The sequence below is a fragment of the Heliangelus exortis genome, chromosome 4 (assembly GCF_036169615.1).
Source record: "Heliangelus exortis chromosome 4, bHelExo1.hap1, whole genome shotgun sequence".
Classification (NCBI taxonomy): domain Eukaryota; kingdom Metazoa; phylum Chordata; class Aves; order Apodiformes; family Trochilidae; genus Heliangelus; species Heliangelus exortis.
Window position 1 is genome coordinate 12628783 of NC_092425.1, and position 24483 is coordinate 12653265.

At 40.2% G+C, this 24483-nt stretch overlaps 1 protein-coding gene across 4 annotated transcripts in view; it reads left to right on the forward strand.

The window, feature by feature from the left end:
• Positions 1-9109: 9109 nt before the first annotated feature.
• GRIA2 (glutamate ionotropic receptor AMPA type subunit 2) overlaps positions 9110-24483 on the forward strand; it is a 100155-nt gene continuing 84781 nt past the window's right edge. For 2 of the 4 annotated variants that reach the window (XM_071743038.1, XM_071743039.1), the window contains exons 1-2: positions 9436-9609; positions 10031-10171. In XM_071743038.1, coding sequence (XP_071599139.1) covers positions 9522-9609; positions 10031-10171 — 229 coding nt within the window. In that variant the 5' untranslated portion in view covers positions 9436-9521. Of the gene's footprint in view, positions 9610-10030; positions 10172-24483 lie in introns of all 4 variants that reach the window. The other 2 variants (XM_071743037.1, XM_071743036.1) reach the window with 2 other exon arrangements.

A 24483-nucleotide genomic window follows, 5' to 3' on the forward strand; every position in this document is an offset into this window, starting at 1 on the left:
CATTTAAGTGCACTGTCATTTCATGGGACAATAACTGTAGTTATCCATATGTGTCACACAATCATTTGTTAATAACACCAAATTGTCTATTTGTCTAATGAGGCTCTACAATGAGATAATTTATGATTAATAAAATTATAAAATAATCAGATGACAAATTCCACTCCAAAGCATAACATTTCTGCTACAGACATTTTTATGTTCAGCATGGCAATAGATGTGAAATAATATTGCATTCCCCTGTCTTCTTCAGCAGCAGCACTCAGAGTGCTCATGAGAGCTGTGATTTTCCCTAACTGCCTCAAATAGCTGAGCTCTCCTAACTGTAAAGAACTAAACTATTGCTACTATTCTGGTATGAAAACATCAGTAAGAACTGGATCATTCCGGGTACATGTTTGAGGCTAGAAGTTTCTCTCTCTATTTCCCTTGCTTTTTTCCAAAGAAGATCTTGTGTGTTTTGGGTAAGTTCATATCATTGCCTTTGACATTTATTTGTTATAGCTGACCAAGCTCTAAAATTAAGTCCTAGCTTGTTAGTACCACTAAAACCACAGGGAGCCCAGAACAATACAGGCAAATGTTGGTCAGGGTTCTTCTCCAGAAAATGCCTTTCAATGCTCATATTTCCTTCAGATACCACCAGTGAAGACTTTACAATTTTATTTATAGAAAATAAGATCTTTAGCAGATGTGTTTGATTTAACAGGAAGGCACAGAAAATATATTCATTGATACTGGCAGGTTAGGGTCAAACAAAAATTGGGACAGAGGATGAAGGATCCCTATAGGAGTGTGCCTGTCATTGGTCCACATATTTCTAGCTGTAGTATAAATGCCTTCTCTATCTGTAGGTTTTCTTTGTAGCTACTTTAGAACCAGGACAGGGGTGTTTCTAAATTCTAGGTTAGGATTTTGTTGTGTACTGCTAACTACTGCCTCTGAGCTGCCCTTGAAACCCCATCAGCCTTTCTTTTTCTTTTTAACCCTTGGTGAATCGTGTTATGTTGACCTGTATTATGTTGACCTGTTATGTTGTCCTGTAGTGAACAGAAAGTGTAAATTTAAAATTGTTACAAATGCAGCTACCTGCATGCACAATCTTTATGCGTGCTTCTAATTAAGGCAATGCAACTGGCAAGGAATAAAATAAGTCTCAGATCAAATGGTAACTACAAAAACTCTAATAGTGGCTGTTAATCTTTATAAGATAATTTTCCATTGTAACACAAATGAAGTTTCAGTAAAGACAAGCAGCAATGATTTAGACTGTCTTTAATGCCACAAATATTATGTGCAGAAATTTTGCTACTATAAGCTCTGCACTTAAAACCTATATTTAAAGCAATTAGGCAATTAGAAGAATGCTATTTTCTGCACATTTTCTATGGTGTAGATGCATTTTACGTCCCATGTATGCAACTAAATACCTCAGAAGAATTGTTTATTTTTTCTTACGTTTCTGCTTTGTTGCTTTTCCTTCTGTAAAAGCTTGCCAGTAACACCACACTTTGTCACAATCAATCTCTGGCAAGATGTGCCTGTGCAGAGGTGAAAGTAAAAATATCTTTCCTCTGCTGTGAACTAGTTCTAGGTTTGAACCACTGAGGTGGCTTTTCCTTACTAAAAATAAATGTCTCTAGAACACAGCTCTCTGCATTTCTGTGGTAACTCGAGCGAGGTGTTTCTTGACAAGATGATGTTGTCAACATAAAAAATATTGATGCCAAAAAAGTAAATGGTGAACCCAAAAGACATTTCTGTTTTTCTGTTGATGAAAGATCATAATGAGAAGTAGAAAAGAGCTAATGCTTCAAATCACAACAGTCCTTTTAATTTTATTTCTAATCCTATTTTTAATATGATTAAAAAAAAAAAAAAAAAAAGTAAAATGCCTGTAAATGAGCAAAGATTTGCCAGTAAGTGAGCAAAGCAAGAAACTTTTTAACTATTTGGATATTTCCTGAAGAAAAGAATTAATATTCTGTCTCAGGCAATTCTATCTATTCCTCCAACTTAATTTATTTTTAATGTTGCTAAATACCTGAGCTCTGTAGTTTGATTTCTGCAACAGCACAACATGTCTCTTACTTATTTATCCAATAATATACTTTTTTTCTAACTTTTACTGAAGTATTTTGATTGATATTGTGATTGATATAGTTTTTCTATATTTTTTTAATGAAAAACATAACAGGGAGCATACGTCTGATCAGTATTTAATCTCTTACTCAGTATAGTTTGAATTTACCTTTATTTTCTTAGTGGTGGAAGCCCTGACAAAATTATAAAACTACAAAAGTGCTCTGAATAAAATGTACAGTAATAACATAATAATTTCTTAAACTAAACCCATAGCATGAAAATATATTTTGGTTTTTTCTAAGGTTTCTTTGAGTTTTTTACTTTTTAACATAAAAAATAATTAGAAATGAAGACTTACACAATTTGCTTGTAATGTAGTCTACAATGTAATTCTCCATTACCTGTGAACACACAAAACACTTCTGATTCAGTGTGAAGTGGTTGTGAGTCAGGTGTTGGCACAAATGGAAACTGATGTCCGTGTGCCTTCTGAAGTAAGGCTCAAAAGGGAAACAGCCCTACAGAAGTAGGAAAATGGAGCTTTCATTTACTCCCATGGTGACTGCAGTGAATTTTGTTCTTCTTTACTGTGAAGGGAGCAGAGAAGCAGCCTGTCACCTCCATACATCCCAGTATGCAGTCAGCTGGAGACCAGTAAATTGCCCGGGCTCTGCTGAGCATCCTGGAGCAGGGCATCCAGGCAGCATCCCATCCCCTTTAGGGCATCCCATCCCCAAGGGACAGAAGTGACACACTTGCCCTTTTCCTCTCCTCTGGCCTGGCTCCTGGACTGTTTGGTCTGCTGGACAAAAGCAGGGTCAACACTGGTGTTGTCATTGCAGCTTTCCTGCTTGTTCCAAGAGCTCCTGGTCTCCAAGTCTTGGGCGATGGCTGTGAACAAGATTGTACAGATATTGTTTCAGGCAAGAGAAGAAAGAGAGATTCACTCGGGTACTGTGGAATATTATGAGAAGCTGTCGGACTTGGATTAAGAGTTTAGTGTAAAAGTTGAGGTTAAATGAGTTCTGCTGTGGCTGAAAGCAACTCTGCAAAGCTTATTTCGGTGCTATCCTGAAGCCTGTGCAAGGTCATGAAATGAATTAGAGCAGCAGCACAATGGTGTTGTTAAAACTTCCATTTTCTGTAGAAGTATTGTGTTCGTGAACTGATTTTACCCTTTTGGAATACAAAAAGAAGTCAGGTCTCTGACATTCTTTGATCTTGTCAAGATACCAGATATGCAGCAGGTTGAAGTTTGGAGAAAATCAGCTGTTTTCTCCATGTTTCTAAGGTAGGCAGAGGAGGCATATATTTTATGGATGGTTTTTATGAATTAAACATTTAACAGAGAACCTGCCTTCTCCATGCTGAGAATAATCATTTAATGGTCCATTTCCCACAGGCTGCTATTTGTCCAATATTCTTGTTAAAAATACTGCCTTAGCACAGTCACTAAAATGGCAGAACCAACTTCTTACAACATTCTTAAAGTTAAACGTAGCCATAATAAAATGTTTGAGCCAATATACCCAAAGATTTTATTATCACTGGTACATATTAGCCTTGGTTTTCAACCAGTCTGCAATTTGTAGGTCCAGAGCTGTTCCTCAGTATCACCACTTGGGATTTTGAGGATGCAAGATCATTGCATGGTGCTGTGACTGCTGATGGTGAGAACACCTAATTTTGGGGAAATTGCTTCTGTCGTACATAAAAAAGACCCAGGTCACAAGTGAGTAGAAATCAGAGAATGAGCAACAATAAAAATGTACCCTAGATATGTCAACAGAGAGCAGAATATAACATTCTTGTCAGCCTGTATTTGCCTTTTAACATTTTAGCATGTTTTTTATAAATGCAGAGAACTGAGGTGGAGAGGTGATTTGACAAGTGCCACACCTCAGCAGCATTCAGGTTACCAGTATAGGAAATTTGAAGTCTTCATCATCTCTAAAGGGCTTTTCTTTATGAGTAATACATTTCTCACAAATGACAGAAAAGATTCATGGCTAAAGGGGAATTTCAATGCTGAAGAACTAACCTGAAAAATGGGTGTAGAGTTCATATTTCAAACATTGACTTCAGCATGGAAAAAGGAATAAGAACATGATAAGAATAAAATACAATGCTGGAGTCAAGGCTGGCATTGCTTGTGGAACAGATGGGAGAGGTGGCAGATGAAAAGAGAGAGGATCAAGGCTGGCTGCTTCAGTCTAAAACAAAACCCCAACACATTTGAATCAGTCGTTCTCCAAAGGGGGAATGGAGATGGTAAAATCAAGATAACAGGAGAGGAAAAAAAAAAGATTCTGATGGTGATCCTTTGGAAAACTAGATGAAAATCAGGTAAGGAAGGAGAACAATAAGGAAGAAGAGAGGAAGTAGGTGGGCAGGAAAAATTAGGACAGGAATAGGAAATTCATTCCTTGGGGTCTGAGACAAAACAATGGAATATGGTTATACTGTTGGATGAAAGGAGAAAATATTGCCACAGAAAAATCATGGATTTAGCATACATAAACTATTCTGAAAGTGTTCCTTTTATGTTTTCTCTGGAGCACTAATAAAGTAATTTACTATAATCTCAGTAGAAAAAAAAAAAAGCAATCTATAACAAATTTTCCATGCACACGAATAGTTCATCATATACCTAAGTGATTTTATTGGCAAAATAAATATAGCATTTCTTGCAAATAGCACGAATGCAAGTAGCTCAGATAAATATAGTAAATCCCAATTCACTATAAATTTCTGACAATGGTTAACTATGCTAGCAACAAACCTCACTGCTACAGCTACTATACAGCAAAAGGAATTCAAAGTTGCACAGTTATCACTAATTATTTTACATGAGTTATACCACTGGGTAATGATGCTGCTTTTTTTGTCCCCATCAGAATCACCTAATGGAAGCATCACCTGCTCCTTGGCCCGTGCCACTCTCTGGTACAGGCCCTGTTAATGGGGACAGTGTGTGTTTGCTCATCAGAAGAGGAAGCAGAATGAGCACGAGAGATCAGGACGTACTTTTCATTTTTAAAAAGGCTCTTGAGATTCAGAAGGAACATATGGGACTAAGCAATTTAAGAAACACATGAAGCTCAAAATTCTCATTTGTATTTCCTCTTTATTTCCATTTACAAATATTTGCGAAAGTTCTGTAGGTTTCAAAAATCTAAAGACAGCAATCTTTCTTGAAGGGAGGAGTTTCTTAATTGGTTATAAAATCAAAGGATTCATATATTGGCAGAGCACTTTTGCAACCTACAAAATCTGAATATTTTTATATTCTTTTTCTAATATGAAATTATTGGCAATAATTCTGAATATGAAACCTAAACATTGATGGCATGTAAGGTGGACAGAAGGGACCACTGTTACCATTAAATCTGAACTCTTGCCAAAGGTCTGTACAGAATTTAACTTCTTCGACAAGGATTTTCAGAAAAGAAATTGATTTAAACTGAGCATTTTCCAGGGATGAGAAATTCACTACAAAGCTCAGCATGTGATTGCCATGGTTGATGATACTTTAATAAAACAGCAAAACAAGAGATAAATTTTATTTCTAATCTGAATTTGATTAATGTCAGAATTCAAATATGGGTTTTTTTACTGCATCCATCTCATCAAACGATTTATATTATGAAATTTACTTTCCTGAAGCTTGTACTCCATATCATCAAATCATTTCTGAACCATCTTTTTTTATAAGTATACAAAGTGATCACTTAATCTTTCTGAGCCCAAGGCAAAATTTTCCACTTCTTCAGTCATTTCCAAGTTTCTTGCCATGTCTCCTGAGTGCCTCCTGAAACACAAGCATTTGGTTAAATTGCAGCCACTCCCTCAACCAGGAATGTGCCAGGATGAACCACTGAGGAAATGTTGTCCTGATAAACTTACATTTATTTCTGATTAGAGCATATATTAGCCATTTTTTAGCTTCCTCAACAACTTCTGCCTTATGTTCAGAATATAACCCATTAGAACCTATTAAATCAAACAGAGCCATTATTGAATCCTGCATTCTTTGAAATAAGTGGCAAATCTCTCCTGGACTTCTATGGAATTAGAATTAACCATCAAGCCTTTTTAAGGGTTATTATTTGATATCTGTCCTTCTGTAATCTGTCACTGTTTTCATTATTATTGCACTGCTATGTTGCTTTCAATAAGTGATTGATACTTATTTACTAACAGTCCCCGTGTTGATGCTTTGCTCAGATTCTGAACAAACACATTTTTATGAGTTTTTATCATGGATTTAGAAGAAAGCATAAAAGGATGTAATCTGTTTTTAAGATTACCTTACTTACCTCTTGCTAGATCATTTTCTTATGTGAGATGTATTGAATGTGATTCCCAGTAATGCAGTCTGATTTTTGATGCACAGTGTTAATGAGTGTGTCTATTCTTAGCACACGGTCATAAATTACCATCACCTATAAATTTCTTTTTTCTCCTTTGCTTGCTTGCATCTTTTTTATTAGAATTGACTATTATAAAAAAAAAAAAAAAAAAAAAAAAAAAAAAAAGACAGAGAGAGTTGAAGGAGGGGCTATTTTATTATCAGCATTTTCCCTGCTATTAAAATCTGATTAAATTGTTTTCTTGCCGATTCACTAGCTCATGCTGCTGTCCTCTTCTACTTACTCATCTCAGTTGAAATCTTTCATTTTTTCCTCTGGCACACCAACAGTAGAATATGGCCCCATTGTTTGACATTTTTCTACATATTCTTACATGATGATCCAAATTTACATGCACATATACACAGATGCACATGGTACATGATGTACATACTCACAATTCTGTAATGGAAAAATCTGCATTAGAAAACCAACAACCAGAGTGGCATCAGTAGTGATTCCCATGGCAGTTTTTATGAACTCATTCTAAATAGTCTGTACAATATCCCCAGCTGTAATTGATAATTAACTTATTACTTAGGTCATTTTTATTTTATCTGCTGGCTCTGCTGTGTTGTGTGCATCTTTAACTTGAAGGATGTAGCAAGGATACTGCTGTGGCAGAAAGTAGGCTCAGGACCTTCATCTCTAACCTGTTTGACTCACATAAGGCTGCTTGATGTGTAATGCCCACTACAGTGGGATTCAAACATAGTTTAGCATTTATCTGTGGTTCAGATTAACAATAAAATAGTATTTTACTAATTAAGCAGATATTATCTTACTGTATCTGACAAAGGTCTTGACGTGCTTGTGGAATAGCACTGTTCTCTACAACACAAAAAAAAAAACCCCAAGCCAACCACCCAAACAAAAGAGCTTAGAGATTTAAATAGTTTCCATATCTATAAAGGCAATAAGTTCAAAAAGTAGGATTCTTCTAGATTTCATGTTTACACTTTGCATCATCTTAATTATTTATATATATTAGTTCATTATGCAGCTGTAATGTATATTGGAAAAAAAAAAAAAAGATTTTTTGTCTTTTTTATAAAATACTAACATTCAGTCTTGAAACTGAGATCTTTGCTGACCCTCGTTTGATACGTGCAAGGGGATTCTTCAGACCCCAGTGAAAAAAATGCATGTCTATGATTTATCTGTACCCCTGTCAAAGACAGGCAACATTCCACTACTTATTAGAAGTAAATGTTTGTACATCTGATTGTCCCCGGCACAGTGAGGGTGACCCAAATGCAAGCTTTCCTCTTACAACCTCACCTCTTGATTGCCACAGTGATGCTCTTCTCTCCTTGCACAGAATTCTGTGCTGGGTTTTACCCTGAAGCATGAAACTTGGCTACTGGGAGGGACCAGGTGGGAGAAGAGAGCATGGAAGGGCTCTGTGCACTCTGCCACTCCAGCCACATAACACAATAGGTCTGTAAGATCATTATATTAAAGCTCTCTTTCATTTTTCCAGGCTCATCTCATTTTGTGGTAAAAAAAGAGGTGACGACACAGGTACAGAAAGAAGCTAGACCAAAGTGCCTATTTCCTACTTCTTCAGGATTTGTGCTTATATTGGTATCCGAATATCTGAAGCTTTGAGACCTTTTCCTCTGGAAAGGAGAAATAAGACAAATGAACGATGGAAAAATAAAAAGAAATACAATGCAAGTACAGAGTATTTTCCTACCTGGATATTCCTCATCTTTATTGACAAAAACAACAACAAATATGCCAGCGAACAATTATTTAATAGTAAATTCACTGTGACAGTCACACAGAAGTACACTATTTCTTCTGCTTCTGTAAGACACATGCACGTTTCCCTGTGCATCCATGTGTGCATCCATGTGTGTGTGTGCTGCATAGCAACAGACTTTGTGCCAAAGTGAAAAATGTTAAATTTAGCTTGCAGTAAATAATACAGCTGGAACCCACATTAAAATAAATAAATATTTTTAAAACATGGAAACTAAATGGATAGGTTTAAACCTTCTGGAATATCAACTCTCTTGGTTTGGTTATGACAGTTAAAAATAGACTCTCCAGGTGTACTCGGGAGGTGGCTGCATCTAAATGCCATCCTGACGAGTGACATTTGAGGAAAATAAATGTGACTCTGGGACAGGGAGCCGAGATTTGGGAGGATTTCTTTTGTGTGCGTGTGCACATCACAAGCATCCACCGCTGTAACCGAGAGAAACCTGCGGGGCACTGCCCAGGGCTCCGATTTTTACCTGTGTAAAGCCACCCGAACACGCGGGGCTCAGCGCGCCCGCCTGAGGGGCCGCACTCCGCGTACCCTCTTTTGTACGCGGGGGGATACAGCAGCTCCCGGCGTGCGGGCGGTGGGAAGGGGGCGTGGGGATCAGACGCGGGGGTTCTGCCGCGGGCACCGGACGGACCCCTCGTCCCGGACCCCTCGTCCCGGACGCCTCGTCCCGGACGCCTCGTCCGGGAGCCCCAGCCGGTACCGCGCCGCTGTCCGCGGTGCTGAGCGTCGGCGGCTCCGTCTCCGCGGCCGCGCGCGAAGGGGCGGGGCGCGGCGGCGAAGGGGGCGGGAGGGGCGCGCTCCCGACAGCCCCTCCGCTCGCGCAGGCGCGCCGCCGCCGCCTCGCCGCTCGTGCGAGGGAGCGCGGGCGAGCGCGTGTGAGGGCAGGGCCGGGCGCGCTCCGGCAGCGGGAGCGCAGCGGCAGCGGCGCCGGCGCCAACAGCACGCGGGCACCCCCACCCCCTGCCCCCCCCCCCACCCCTTCACGCCCCCCGCCCCTTATTTCCGGAGCCGGGACGAGGACCGGAGCGGCGGCAGCTCGCAGCGGCAGCGCGGTCACCGGCTTCCCCGGCGCCAGCCGAAGGGTCCTTCCCGTTTCTCTCCTCCCGAGCTTGGCTTGCGCCCGCCGGCCGGCGCGCAGAGGATCTAATTTGCTGACGAGCGCGCTCCGCGGAGGAGTAGGAGGAAGAAGAAGAAGAAAGCGCCGTTTCCGTGGCTTTGTGGATGCTCTACTTTTCCTGGAAATGCAAAAGATTATGCATATTTCTGTCTTCCTGGCTCCTGTGTTGTGGGGACTGATCTGGGGGGTCAATTCTAACAGCATACAGATCGGTAGGTGCCCGCATGCCGGGAGACCTCGCTCTCTCCTCCCGACGGATCTCCCGCTCCCTCGTCCCCGCCGCTGTCACTCGGGCATTCCTGTCATGTCGCTCCGAGCCCAGCCCCACCGCGGTACCCGCCGGGCGCCTGCGAGGTCCTTTCTGGCAGCCGTGGCCACCGCCTCCCCCGTCCCCTCACCTTACTCCGAGCCGCACCGCTCGTCCCGCCGCCTCCCCAGTGCTTCGCCGCGGCGGGCGGACAGGGGACGGACCCGCAGCCGGCCTCGCTTCGGCAGCGCTGCTCGAAGCCGGCGAAGCCCACCCGGCACCCCCCACCCAACTATCCCCGGCGGCCGGCAGGGACGCGGTAGGGGCGCGGCTCTGCCGCTGCACCCGCCCGCCTGATGTGCGTGTGTCTCTGTGTTTCCCTGCAGGGGGTCTGTTCCCGAGAGGCGCCGATCAGGAGTACAGCGCGTTTCGGGTAGGGATGGTTCAGTTCTCCACCTCGGAGTTCAGGCTGACTCCTCACATCGACAACCTGGAGGTGGCCAACAGCTTCGCCGTCACCAATGCCTGTGAGTACCGGACGCCGCCAGCCGCTGCTGCGGGGGCGGGGCGCCTGCGCACAGCCCGGGGGGGGGAAAGGTGTGCGGAGGCTGTGAGTGGAGTGCGGGATGCGGGGGGCGCCGTACTGCCGCCGAGCAGATGATGGAGTGCCCGGGGAACCGGGGTGCGGGCTCTCCGTTCCTCTCCCGAGCCCTCGCCGAGGTTTAAAATGGTTCCTGCCGCCTCCGCACGGCTGCTCTTCCCACGCGTTACATAAGGCTGCGCGGCCGCCCGCGGCTGCGGAGCTTGCTCGCTAACCAGCGTGGGCACGGCCCGGGCCCCCCATCCCGACTGCAGCCGAGGGGGCGCGGAGCGGGCGGCTGCCGGGGTGATCAGCCATTTTAACAACGCGCCGTGCTGCGGGCTCTACCTCTTCTCCCCGGGAGATCCCCGACCCGCGGTTGCCCCCCGGGGCCTGGCCCCTTGCCTCCCCCGCGGCTTTCGGGGGACCGGCGGCTGCCGCCGGCGCGGGCGGCCAGCGGGGCTCTGCCCTGGCTCCGCCTCCGGCGAGGCAGGGCCCGGCCGCACGCGTGCCGCGGGGCGCGGAGCACATGCGTTCCTCGGGGAGGCGATGGGGTAGCGGGGTGGTGCCGAAGAGAGCGAAGAGAGGAGACCCCGGGCGGGAGGTCTCGCAGCGCTGTTTGCTTCTCCCCGCCTCTCGCTGTCTGACCCCTTAGCAGCTGCCCGGCGTTCGGCCCCGGGGGGTGCGGCAGTTCGGCCTCGCGGAGCGGCGTGGCAGGCGGGGGAGGTCCGACCGTGCGAGGGGCGGTGCGCGGCAGGAGTGCCAGAGGGGGCAGCTGCGAGTGCTGCCCGTGTCGGTGAGGAGAGTGAGTGTGAGGCAGGCGTTCTCAGGGCGATGAGGGGTGCCCTTCTTCCCCCGCTGCCCTGCCTGCCTCCTGTGCCCTTCGCAGGCAAAACCAAGACCCCCGCAGCGGTGCGGGTAGCGAGGAGGAGGAAAGAGGAAGCCCGCACTTGTGCCGTGCTGGCCCTTTCCCCCCGTCCTTCGCGGGGGGAAGACGTCAGGGACAGAGAATCGGGAGGTTAGCTGTCAGCGAGAACAGTTTCCCTCCTTTGGCGTCCTTCTGTGTTTTATTTATTTATTTGTTTTTATTTATTTATTTTTTTAATTTTTCTTGTTCCGCTACGCTATGGTAAGAGCGGTGGTGCTGAAAAGGGGCGTCTTGGCACAGTCGCTGGGATAGGTGGTGCAAGAGCTCAGCCGAAAGAGCTTTCAGTGGCGTGTATGAGGATAGCAGGGCATAGTACACACGGCTAAAATCAGAAAAAGGTCAGAGCACGTCATCAGCCACAGTAGCGCTACTTTGCTGGTGTCTGCCTGGGGAGTTACTGTTTGCTTAGGTAGTGAGGGTTTGCAGCAACCAGAACTACGTGTGGTTAGAATATACAGTATATGTTAGTGGGACTCCCAGTCAAGTAAGGGGTTGTGTAGTGGTTAGGATGTTATTCTGCAAAAATGTGACAATTCAGTGAAGTCGAAGAAAACCTGAAAGTGATTTGTGTAAAGCATTTTTTCATTTCTACTAGTACTAGATACAAGTATAGACACCTGGTCTTTGGAAAAGCAGAGGATACATATTTTTCTCCAACCCCATCACATTTTTTTATCAGTATTCATATGCATGCATCTGCCTTGTTGAGCTTAGCTGTCTTCATTGGAGAACTCTCACCATGCTCAGATGACATTTGTAGGCTGTAGACTGCAGTGACGGAATTAGAGGCTTCCAGCTGAAGGGAGGTGCAGATCTGTCTAGATTTTGGGTTTCCCTTTATCTGAACCATGTCCCAGACCTCCTTTTTCAAGCAGTTTGAAGAGTGCCAAATTAAGACATGAACATGTACTTGTTTTTTTCACCACCTCAGGAGCCACTGTTGGGTTTAGTCAAGTTGTCAATTGGATTTAATTGACTAGTGAAGCATATGCTAAAAATATGATTTCCTTTGTTACCTTCCAAGACAGGTTTGATTGGAGAACAAAGAATGCAGAAGACAGATACTTGCTAGCTAAGAAGTGGCATTTAGCAGTTGATTATAGAGCACTGCATGCGTAAATGGTTAAGAAGGAGCCATCTTTCTTTGTCCCCTTTACTTGTTTTCAGTTAAAATGTTGAAAAATATGCAGGTTGGGTTTTGGTTTTTTTTTTTTTTTGCTTTTGTTTTGGTTTTTTTTTTTTTTCAGAATACTGGCAAAGGACCTGAGTTCAAAACCAGCTCTATGAACAGTTAAATGATGCAAGTGTAAAAGAAGGTCACAGATAAGATAGGTTAATACGAAAGCATTTTCATTTTCATACTAAGTATTTCAGGCCAGCAGCAAGAATGATTTTTCCCTCACAGAAATACAGTGACAGGCTTACACTGTCATCGATGTAGTATCCTTTTTCTGCCCTAAGAATAGCAAATTTTCTGAAATTGACAACGAAAATACTCCAGCTTTTGATGTAAAAAACTCCAAACCGGGCTGCTGTTAGGCTGCAGACACTCCTGATATCGGTGTGGAGATGCAGTCTGTGACTGTTTGCCCTGGCAAGGTGGCAACTGGGTCCTGCTCTGGTAACTCCTGTGCTTGCCTCCCTCCCAGCACTTAGTAACCAGTGGGAAACTGGGGCATGCAGTTCCTTCTGATTTAAAAGCAAGAAAACAAACAAACAAACAAAACCCACTGTAACATTATTTGAAAGAATCTTCAAATATATGATAATCACATCACATCCACAGAGTGTGTGGATGGAGCAAACAGTTTTTAAATGAAAGAGCTTTACTGATGGTACTGTTTGTAAATTAGATTGTGGAACTTCAAGAAAAGAGGAGATGGTGGTCATGTAGCATGAGGGGATGTTTGAAACGGTGTAAGATGACTCGGGTCATTTAAAGGTGACTGGAAGATCACCTGCTATGATAGATCCTCTTCTGTGTAGCAGAGGAGGAACAGGCACTCTTAGTGGGTAAGGTTGTTGGACTGTTGTTGCAAGTCTCTGCCTGTACAAGTCATCAGGAGGAGCTGTTAGGATCTAATTGCAGTTTGACACCTCCTAAGTAGTGTCACTGGGAGCCTTAATGGTTTTGATTGAGAGATGGTGCAGTCTTTTTTCAGACTGATGGCACAATTAGGAGAAATGTTCCCTAGCAGTGGCCAGGACTGCTCTCTTGAGTCCTTCAGAGATAGGGGCTAGGCTTAGCCCATCCAGAGGCTTACTGTCTAGACAGTAAAGGCAAATGTTAACAAAGTAGGTTACTTTAACAGGAACTCTGGCTCTAAACATCTGGGGCAGAGGTACAATACTGCAGGTAATTCATATGGTGGAATTGGAAGATAGCAAAAAACTCCAGGACTTTATTGTCCTTCAGCAGAGTGTAATTGAGTCTAGGCTAATTGGAGAAGTGCTGGCCACCAGTGACATCAGATTTTTATTAAAGATTTTTAATTCTATCAAGAGGAAGTTGGTTAAAATGAAACCTTTGCATCTTAAATCCACCAACTCAAACAGGGATAGGTGTATTACGTACTCACATAGTTTTGCACTGAAAGGATATTATTCACCTAAAGAGAGATTGCCTATGGGGTACTATAAAACCTCTGTAACTGTAACAAGTTTTTCATACAGTAGCTTCAGCACAGAGGTAATATATGCATGATCTTGGATGTTTAATGATGCTGGCTCAAGAGCCAGTGTTGAGCTTTTCTGTTTTAAATCAAGTCTTAGAGCTCTGCAGGGATCACTGCACCATGACATTATGACAAAGGGATGCTGATTCATGCATAAACCTTAGAGCCTTTCTTATATCTTCAACCAGCAGCTTTGAAAACCTGTGAATATCTTGCATGTTGCAATTTGGGAGTCATGGCAAGGGCTTTCCCAGCCATTTTGGAATATAATGCTATAAGCTGCATTCATAAAGAAATGCATTCATCATGCTGGTAAAATGATTAAAGAATAAGGAAAAAAAAATCCTGTAGTGGTAAAGATGAGAAAAAATAAGATGAGTTTATTTGAATTAAAATGACTGTGGACCAAGCTCAAATACGTTTCACAATTAATTATTAGAACTGATTTTGAAGGAAAGGAGGAATTTATTAAATGCTTATGTTTCGAGGACATTTGTATTCCTGGTCCTTCTCATATCCTTTTCACTATAAAACATTTCTCGGGCTCAGTCAGCAGATGTGAAATAGGTTTTGTGTCCCATTGTAATTAAAATGAACAAGATCAGATGGGTTACTGTAGTAAAATGATACAGTAAAGCTAGGATGTAGCCTGCAGTAAGAACTCCTGTGCTGTTGCTGCTCTCAAAGCATTTCTCCCTTCAAAATCAAGCTCTGTAGCAAACTTCAAACATTATTCTTCTCCTGAGAGTTTTTCAGAAAGAAACCTGGGGTATTTTTTGTGTGACAGTGTGTCCCTGCTGTGCATCTTTACTCCTGATTCCTAGAGCATTTTCATGCAGCCGTGATCCAGAGTGTGGGCAGTTGCAAATCCAGCAGTATTAGCCTGGCTATTTGTCTTTTCAGACTTTTATTATGTGATATTGCATTAATTTTGTCCCAATGTCTGAAATAAAAATTTAACCATGAGGTTTTCAGTGTAGTATGAATATGTATTTTACATTTACAAACCTTAAAGTGAGTTACATTTAATAGTTTGTGAGTAGCTTTTCAATCAAGCCTTGAATATAACAATCAAGGTCTTAACCAATGTTATTAATCTTGTCCGTATATTAATTTGTTCCTTTATGCTTTTATTTATGTTGAATGTATAACAATTTAGTAACTTTTTTTCTGTTTATGCTAATGAAATCTTTAATTTACACAGACTCTGATAGGACTATGGATGGCACATAGCTGGGGATGTGCTTAGCTGCTTCTGTACATAGCACCCACTGGTTAGTACAGTAAGTGTTACACATCTTAAACCAAGGACCACTGCTTTAATTGATAATGTTACTGCTGATTTCTTTACTTTTTTTTGAGAATTAACGCATTTTTATTAGGTAAATAATTCTATTTAAACAGTTGGTAATTATTAGGGAAGTATTTGAAAGCTGGGAGCATGTAATTAGTTGAAAAAGTATTAAACAGGTAAAGGCTATACATTTACCATTAGGTAAACAATTAGGATAATCAGCATAATTAATCTATCAGGTATCTTATATGAAAATATAATTAAATTGTACAAAAGTATCTCCTCAGTATTTTAAAATTATTATTTTCTAATATGTTCCAGGAGGACAAATTTTTAGGAAACTGAAAAGAGGAAATAACCCATAGTAAAAATATGTGTGTATATCTATATGTGTATTTGCACACAGATATGAAAACTTACATATATATGTACTTACATAGTAAGCAATAAATAGTTCATTTTTAATGTCAAATAAAAAAAAGCAGGACATTGGTTGAACCTTGCAGTCAGTCCATTTTCAGAATAGGATTATATCAGATCTTACTATTAAAATAATTTATAACTTTGAACCAGTGTTTTCACCCCTCTGAACTGACTGCATGAATTACTAATTTTTTGTATTAAAGGTTCATGCCCATATTCCGGAACCAACTTCACTGTAACTGAAGCCAAGGATTGCCAGGTCAGATTGAAAGTTAACACTGAAAAGTTACCTGAATAGGTAAAAAATATGGTTGTATATATCAAACTATACATGTATATGTGGATGGGCTTCTCATACAACAATTTTTCTATTATTTTGTTACTTACCATTGCATTTAGCAGAACATAACTACAGTGGCATCTGCTTTTAGAAGACTGGACAAGGGTTTAATTCCTTTTGCAGTCTAGATTTCTGAAAAGGTATAGGGCAAAAGCCTGCTTATTTTATTACAAAATATGATGTTTGTGGAGTATCATTATTGCTTTTTCTTGAAACCTTACTATTTTCCTTTAATAAGCTCATAAAAAAATAATCTGTCTTGCTAAAATTGAGCAAGGGCTTTGATTTAAATAAGTGAGTTCTTCCAGTAACGAATCCTTTATGGATAAACAATAAGGAGTGAATAAAGGCATCAAACATAGTGAATGCATGTTGTAAAATGGATCAACAGTAAGGAGTAAAAGCAGGCTTTAAATAACCACGTGCTGAAAGAATTCATATTGCACCATCCAGAATCAATAACTGGGTTTAAAAAGCTGTTTGATTTATTTCTGTGCTGTTAGAAGATGGTATAAATGTATTTTGAAATACTGTTTACCTTTATCTATCTGTATCTAGACCCCCTTGTTTAACACTTATTCCAAGACAGATATTTGATTTATATTTTTTTCCCATTTTTTTAAAGAAAGGTTCTCAAATCAGGCATTTTATGGGGAGATTACCTTTTTCCCCCTAATGTTTGATTTGGAAAATTAGTATGGAGAGTTAAAATTTCTGTCCTGGATTGGATTTAATGTACGGTTGCTTAATGCATTTACTGTGGCTAGTGGCTTTAGGAGAGTGTAAAATTAAAAAAAAAAATTTGCAAGAAAAAGAATTATAATTCTTTGCAACAAGGTCTGGTTCAGCTCCAGCTGCTACTGTCTCTGACCACCTGCTCCCAAACCTGACTCAGAGAAATTAATAGGATTTTTTGAGGGTTGAAATGTTAAGCACAGTTCAACAAACAGTCATGGAATCAAGCACAAAAATTGTCTTATTTCAGCTATAATCTACTATTTTACTTGATACCAGAGGAAGGATATTCAGGTTTGTATTTATTAACTTCAATCAGTATGGGATTGCTTTGCATGTTTGGGGTGCTGGGTCTGTAACTGAATTGCCAATCACTTCAGCTGGGCCAGGACTGACTTGCTGGGCTTTATTGCACATGGAAATAGTATCTCCATTCCTTAAGTACAGAAGGTAAACCTGCTTATATTTTACTGTTGAAAAGAAAGAGTATTTTGCCATTGGTATTTTGAAGTGGAGATGTTTTTTCCGAGTTATTCTTCAAATGAGTAAGAGTTGGACAAAATTCTGTAAAATGTTCATATTGGCCCTGAACCATAAATGCATATTCACACAACTGGCAGAAGAGCTTCAAAGCCCAATGAGGGACAGTAGCTTATTATATGAAATGTTCTTGCTGCAATTTTTCAGGGTGCTGTTGTAAAGACTGTCCTACCACTCTAATTTATGCTCATTATAAATGTGTTTAAAATTTTAAAAATGACTTGAGCTCAAAAAGAGGGCTCTGTTTATTGCATATGGCATGAACTAATTCTGTTGCACACACTTTGAAAATTACAAATAAGAGATTCTTTCGAGGCACTTTGTGTGATAGATAAATTAAAACAGCAAGGTTAGGTAATGTGGAGATTTTCTCATCATCTACACAGAGAGGATTGCTTTCAGAGGCCATGTCAGCAACAGGGCTGGAGAGCTCAGCAGAACAGTTTTGCACCTGCTTTGCAGCATGGAGAAAATATTTGGTTTAGTTTCTTTGGGTTTCTCCTTGTATTTGGTAATTGTGGCACTGTGATCTATACTCATAAATGAAAAAGCTTATGTGGATTGTCCCCATTCCATAAAATGTTGGTAAGAGAAAAGATCTTTGAATGTGTTGCATTCCTTTGTATAGGTATAAGTGTCAGGATGTCTGCAAATGTATGCTAATGAAACAGATAGTACAGCTCTGAGCAGGTCAGAGTACAATGTTCAATAATCTCATAAATCTTTGAAATTGACAATGTTGAGAGTTAACGTGCTTAAATTGTTTCTCCCTTACACTAATTACCACTTGTTTTTGACAAAATGTTTTCCAAGCCAAAATGCTGATTTAGTTTTTGATTTGTTTTTCTCTCACATGAATGTAGCAAATTCTTTAATGCTTTTAATAGTACAGTCTCAGAGGGTGTTCTTGGTAGAAATGTGGGATCCTGCAAGCAGCAAAACTTTTCTCCATGATTGTGCCTTGTGCAGATGTACTGGTATCAAGGAGACAATTTTAGCTGTAATACTTGAAAACATAGTAAAGAGTTTTTATGGTGAGTGCATACCAAGCTCATACTTACATAAGCTACAGCAATGTTACAAAGCTGGATTGGGCCACACTAGAATTGCAGTGAATGGTTAGGAGAATCATCCAGGATTTAACCCAGTTATTTCCTATCTTGTCCATGTCAGACAGAGGACCTGAATTTAACCCTTTGTCTTTCACTTCCTAGTTGAATGCCCTTAGTGCTGGGCCATTTTGTTTTATATCATTCTCCCTCTCAATATGTCATTCTTCTACATTTTTCTTGCCTTGACTAATTTTTGGTGGAAAAAAAAAATCTCAGTCATCTTTCTTGTGTCCTGATGCTGGAAGGGCAAAAAGCAACATTTTGTTTTTGAGAGCAGAAATACAATTTCCTGCCCTTTGTCTTACTGTGATAAAGCATACAGGGGGAAAAAAAACCCCACAACAGTGCTAGGAAAATTCAGTTACATTAATTTAAATAATTGCTTAATTAACAAATATTATTTGGCCAGATTTATACATCCCTTTAAATTCTGAAGCCATTTTAAATGAACACCTGGAAACATAATCATATCATTTTATTACATTTAAAGAATAGATGGATTTGAGGGATCTGGAAATAGATGAGAATATGAGTTGCAATACATTATAAATAGCAGTATAATTGTGGCTTTAATTTCACTCAGAGCCTTACATGTGCCCCATTTTAAGATGCTTTCATTTGGTGAGAGTGGATCATGCTGAAATTCTGAAAAGTCATGACTGAAAAGTCTTTCAGTCCTTTTACTGACTAATCGGATTAGTTCCTGTATTCAGCAACCTGAGCTCGTAGTCTGGGAGTCCGGAGTAATAAGGCCAGACTATTTTCACTCAGTCAAATAAATGGTCAAGCTTCCACTGATGGTGGTAGGAAGAAAAACAGAGATTAAACAATTCCTAAAATGTGCTAAAAAGTATGAGCATCTACTGGACCTACAGAATACTTTTTTCCAAAGCTACTAACATATGCCCTCCCCACCCTACCCCTCTTTAAAAATTGCACACATTTCTTAAGTGCTTTGTCAGGATTCGTGATGGAAACCTTAGAAAAATATTACACCGTTTTAATTTATTATAAATATATAAATAGAACTGTTAGCTTAGATAAAAAAGAAGGAAAGGTTTGCTCTGTGCTTCTGTAGTTTTTTTATTTTCTGTATGGAACTGGTTCTGGCTTCCCTTTGGTTCCATCAGTACAATGGTTGAGTTGGTGTTGGAACTCATAGCATTACTTTCTATTTTCTGGTGCACAGAATGACAGTTCCTTGTGCTCCTGTTTCTGGTTTCATCTTGCACTTCAGGAACTTGTGGTGTACAATTTTTTGCAATATTTTGTTGTTATATTTGACATTCTGAGACAGGTACGTTGCAGGATGTAGAAGCCATTTTCCAAGCTAAGTTATCATCTGCTTTAAAAAACAGATGTATTAGAAAAAGAAGTTCTCTTGGTGTGGGAGCTCTCTTCAGAGGATGTATTTCAGCAATGTAATTTAAGTTTGTTTGGAGTTTTTTTCCTTTTCTTATTCTGTTCTCATAGTACTTAATAGTTGTCCAAAACAAGTGTTATTGGTATACTAGGTGATTAAAAAGACTGTAAAAGTAATTGTACTAATAATTTCATTTTTGAAGCAAGAAATTTTTCATTTCTGTAGCAAGAAATTTATTACTTACTTTAAAATTGTCTTATTTATTATATGTTATTTGAAACTTCTGAGGAAGCTAGCAATGTTTGCAGGAACATGGTTAACCTGGTGGTATCACAACATACAGCTTGAGCTCAGTTATGTACAATACAACATAAGTATCTCTGCTTTTGATCTGACTTCCCCCCCGCCCTTTACTTTTAAGACAAATTTCTGCTTCTCCTCTGTAGGCTTCCTTTTCCTTCTTTCATCATTGCCAGCCAGCTAAATACACTGAAAGTATCTTTCAGGAACTCTTAATTCATTCTGATTCATCTCATTAGAATTGTTCTCTGCTTTCCAGGTTCAGGATTGTAAAGAACTCCTTGCTGGGTGACCGATTTTGTTTAGGATACAAATTTCATACCCAATTACAATTGGGTTATAATGACACGAGTGATGGATGTAAAATGGTGATTTTTATTGTTTGCTTATTTGTTTGGTTTTCTGAATACTTTTTGCATTGGAACTTAGAACTGAGTCCAGGAATGGAACAAAGCTGGAGGCATCTGTATTACCCAAACTGAATGTTGAAAATTAGGTGCCTAACAATAAAATTGGCAAAAGTTATCATCTAAAGGAAAAGACCTTGTGAGCCTAAATGACAGAAGGCTGATATTTAGAAGCTTCTTAACTGAAATTGTCAAAATAAAACTGATTCTCTCCCTTTTTTTGGGTGACTAAGTGCAGCTCTGAGGGAAAGGAAGCAGGATTACTGGCCAGAAGCTACTTCCTTGGCTATAATGGGTTTAAATGCTCTGGTTGTATGATGCTCTGGATTCTGTGTAGATATTCTACCTTTTGGTCAGAATAGCCCAGCAGTGTAGAAAGGAGAGAGCCTGGAGCTCATGGTAGAAAAGTGGGGATGACTTTTTGCTTTATCTTTGTGGTACACAGGCTGGACAAGAGAGGGAAGGATACTTGTTTTATACACAAGAAGAGAAGCAATTATATGATCAGTTTTCCTTTTCTCCATTTCTCTGGAGTGTACGAAGGTTTCTTACTAGATTGAAATTGTTCATCTTAATTTGTACTAGTGGACCTGTATTTTTGAACTGGGTATTTTAACAGAAAATAGGTCTTTTTGCCTCCCTTTGGAGGGATTTATGTTTGTTTCAGATGGAGTTAAAAATTTTATGCTGCATATGGTGGTAGAAGTTTATGCTGTTCGTATTCTAAGCAGCACTGGCCATGAGCAACATAGTACTTGCTTTTCCCATGGGTCCAGTAGCTTCATTGTTTTTAGATTACAGATTAAACTCCTTGCCCTGAATGTAGAGTTCTGTGTGTGTTTAGTTCTGGCTACATGAATTGAGATTTCATCTTGTTTAGCAGTTATGGAAGCTACATTCATGGACACTTAAGATAATGGGCACTAGATTGAAAGATCAGGGTGGTGTTGACAGGATGTTTTCCATGAAGGATGTTCCACTTTTTATGAGCTTTTCATGATCTGTCAAATAATGTTTCATCTGAAGTATCTGAGGAAGGAGCTAGCTGGAAAATGAGAAGAGGAATTATTTTTAGGAACGATGGTTTCCTTTTGGTCAGCAGACAAAATAGGATTGACATATTTATTTCCATATAATCTTCCTGCAGGGAATTATTAGTTCTTAACAGACACCATTTCTATGGAATGGAAGTTCCATTTAGGGTAGAGTACATAAGGAAAGCATCTTCTGTCACTGTTTAGAGACACGTAATATATGCTGTATACTATGCTGATTTTTCATTTCCTGTGTAGGAACAGGGAACAAAATTTCAAGGACAAACAAGTTTACAAACAAAGCAGTGTGGTCAAGACCTGGATTATTCATATGTAGCATGAATAGTAAACAGTTTAAATCTGGAAGTAAGATTAGCTGTATGAATAACTGTAGTGATGTAGTGCTGTTGAGTAGCAAACAAGTGCATTGAGAGACATGAACAGAACAGCCTTGTTCTGGTGTGTTTGCACCTTTTTACAGGTAATGAAATAACAGCAATCACAAAATCTGGTGCAGCCCTCAGGATTAAGTTTACTAGATTTTCCTTCAAAATCTACATTCAGTTGATGTAACTCACTCTGACAGCTACAACAGGGCTGAATCCTGAAGGATGAAGGGTACTTAGCATGCTGGCAACAGTTGTCTGGAATTGCAATAGCTCAGCAGGCCTGTGATTCACAGGGTTTGTTCTGGTCTTCCCCATGCACTTGACTGCAGTTCATCCCATTTTAGCTTGCACATAATTATAAAAAAAAATATTGAAAACGTTTGGAGTTTAAGAATAAACATTACAGAGAGTTCACACGATTGAATTAAATGGTGAGGAGTTTTCCTTTACTAAATTACTAAGGCTGATGATGAGTAGAGGCTGTAATTCTAAACCTGTGATGATATTGACTAGATGCCAGTGCCCACCACCATTCTTTCTTTGTTTTTTGTTTTGTTCTGTTCCTGAATTTTCTTCACAGACACAGAGTGTTTCTGAAGGGACTCTCAGTTTTCTGGCATTGCTCCCCCCCAGGGGTCGGCAGGAACTCTCACTCACACCCGAGGTACTCAGGAGGGCTCCTGAGTCTGCTGTCCACAGGTAGTCACAGTTGAGTAGAACATGCAGTCCATATTAAAATCATCCCATTTGATTAGGTAGCAATAACACCAGCTCTTCACAATTACTTTGGAATACACCAACTGATTGGCTTAAAGAAACTATAGTTGGTAAAAAAATAAAAAAAATTAAAAATACATGAATTCTTGCAGTTTTCGAGATGGAAATTCCTTTGAGCCACTCCTTGTGCAACACAAATACACTTCTGGAGATTGGAAAACATGATTTCATCAAGAGAAATCTTGTTGAACAGAATAAACAAGAGTGAAAGTCTGCATATGCACCTCTCTGTCTTATTTATTTCTTCTCAGATTTTTTGTCTTTGTATCTTTAACCATGCATCTCCCCTCATAATGAATGTCATGAAAGGTTTCTTTTTTTGAGAAATAGTTAATTTTAATCACCTCTAGTTGTAATTCACTGTAAGCTGTAATTGCATTCTTAAAAGGAGTAATTTCAGTGAAATCATCAGCACTGGAGTTGAGTTTTCTGATAAAACAGCAACAATTATTTGATTTTTCTCAAAGTGTAGCATCTTGATGGTATTTCTTTCAGTCTTTTAAATTCTTCTTACAAACTATGTGACAACAAATGAAATGAACCAAAATGTCTCTGTAGAAAATACTTGTGTGTACCATCTTGTGATGGTGATGATAATCTACCACTTTTTAAGATTCAGGCAACACATGGAGCACAAAATGATTTTTGTTCACACTTTGTGCGTAGTCTAGAAAATGTGTACAAGAATAATTTTTTTTTTTTCAGTATCAGTTGAAGCTTATGATGTAGTGGCTTGTTTTTTCTTTAATTTCACATTCTGGAACTTGAAAGATATGCTCATTTGGCAGAAGCTTAACCTTTTCTCTGTTTTGTACCTGAAAGACTAGATGGTAACATTAGAGAAAAGAGCTCTTCCCCTCTAGTATGACCTTAGACTTGCTTCTGGTTGGCAGAGGTTTCAAGTGGTTGGGCCTTAAAAAATAGGGACCTATATCAGTTTGAAAAAGATAATAAATGTTCATGTGTATTGTGGAGGGATGGGGGAGATTCATTAAAATTCTTAACCGTATATGTTTCGAGTTCTTAAAAATTGAAGTTATTTTGACAAGAGTAAGAATTAGACAAACTTGAAAGTATTTATGAAGTAATTTTTCAGTGTGTGTTGTAAAAGGTTATGTGATGGTGATTCATAGTGACTGGATATGCTGTAAGGTTTCGTGAATGAGCATGTAGGATTATCTGATTAGCATGAGTGATTTCACTGTTAAATAAACTTTGTAACTACTTATTTTGCAACTTTCAAGTAGTCTTCTCTGACTGCTGGTAATGCCTTCTAATGTGCTGTCATCAAGTGGCCTGATATCCTTAGTTTCTGCTCGCTGCACCAGCACTACTCATTTTGATTTATGCCATTTAGCTGCAGCCAGTGTCCAGGTGTGGTTTTAGGGCATGTGCAGGCCAGGACCTGTTTCATTGGGCAACCTAAAAGTGACCTCTGTTTTAGAGGGATGAGTGTTTGGGTTTTTGGATGCAAATTGCCCAGACAGTGGCAATGGGGATGGAGAATGTGTAGGGGCTCATCTTGTTTTTTTCTGTGTCACTGTTGTATTCAGCGTTTTGGGACATCAGGGATTCACCTGGTGTATTGTAGATGACTTCAAATCCTCCTGCCTGTTTTTCCTTTTTTTTTTTTCCCTTTTCCTGAGGTTTTGCATATCCACCTTCTAGAATATATGATCTGTTAGTAGTACATGATAGGCTGAAGTGGAAGGGGACAGACTGGATGGAGACACTTTGGAACTCTCCTTTTTGTGACAGAGAAGGGCAAACCTCGTCACCATGACACAATTTAGGACAGACTTGAGTTCCCAGCAACATTCTAGAGGTCCTGAATACAGAGAAGTGTCCAAGTGTCTCTTTAACCATACTCCTTGTATGACTTGGTCTTTGGTTTGGAATATTTGATAATATGAACCAATGTGCTCCCCCATACATGCTTTCA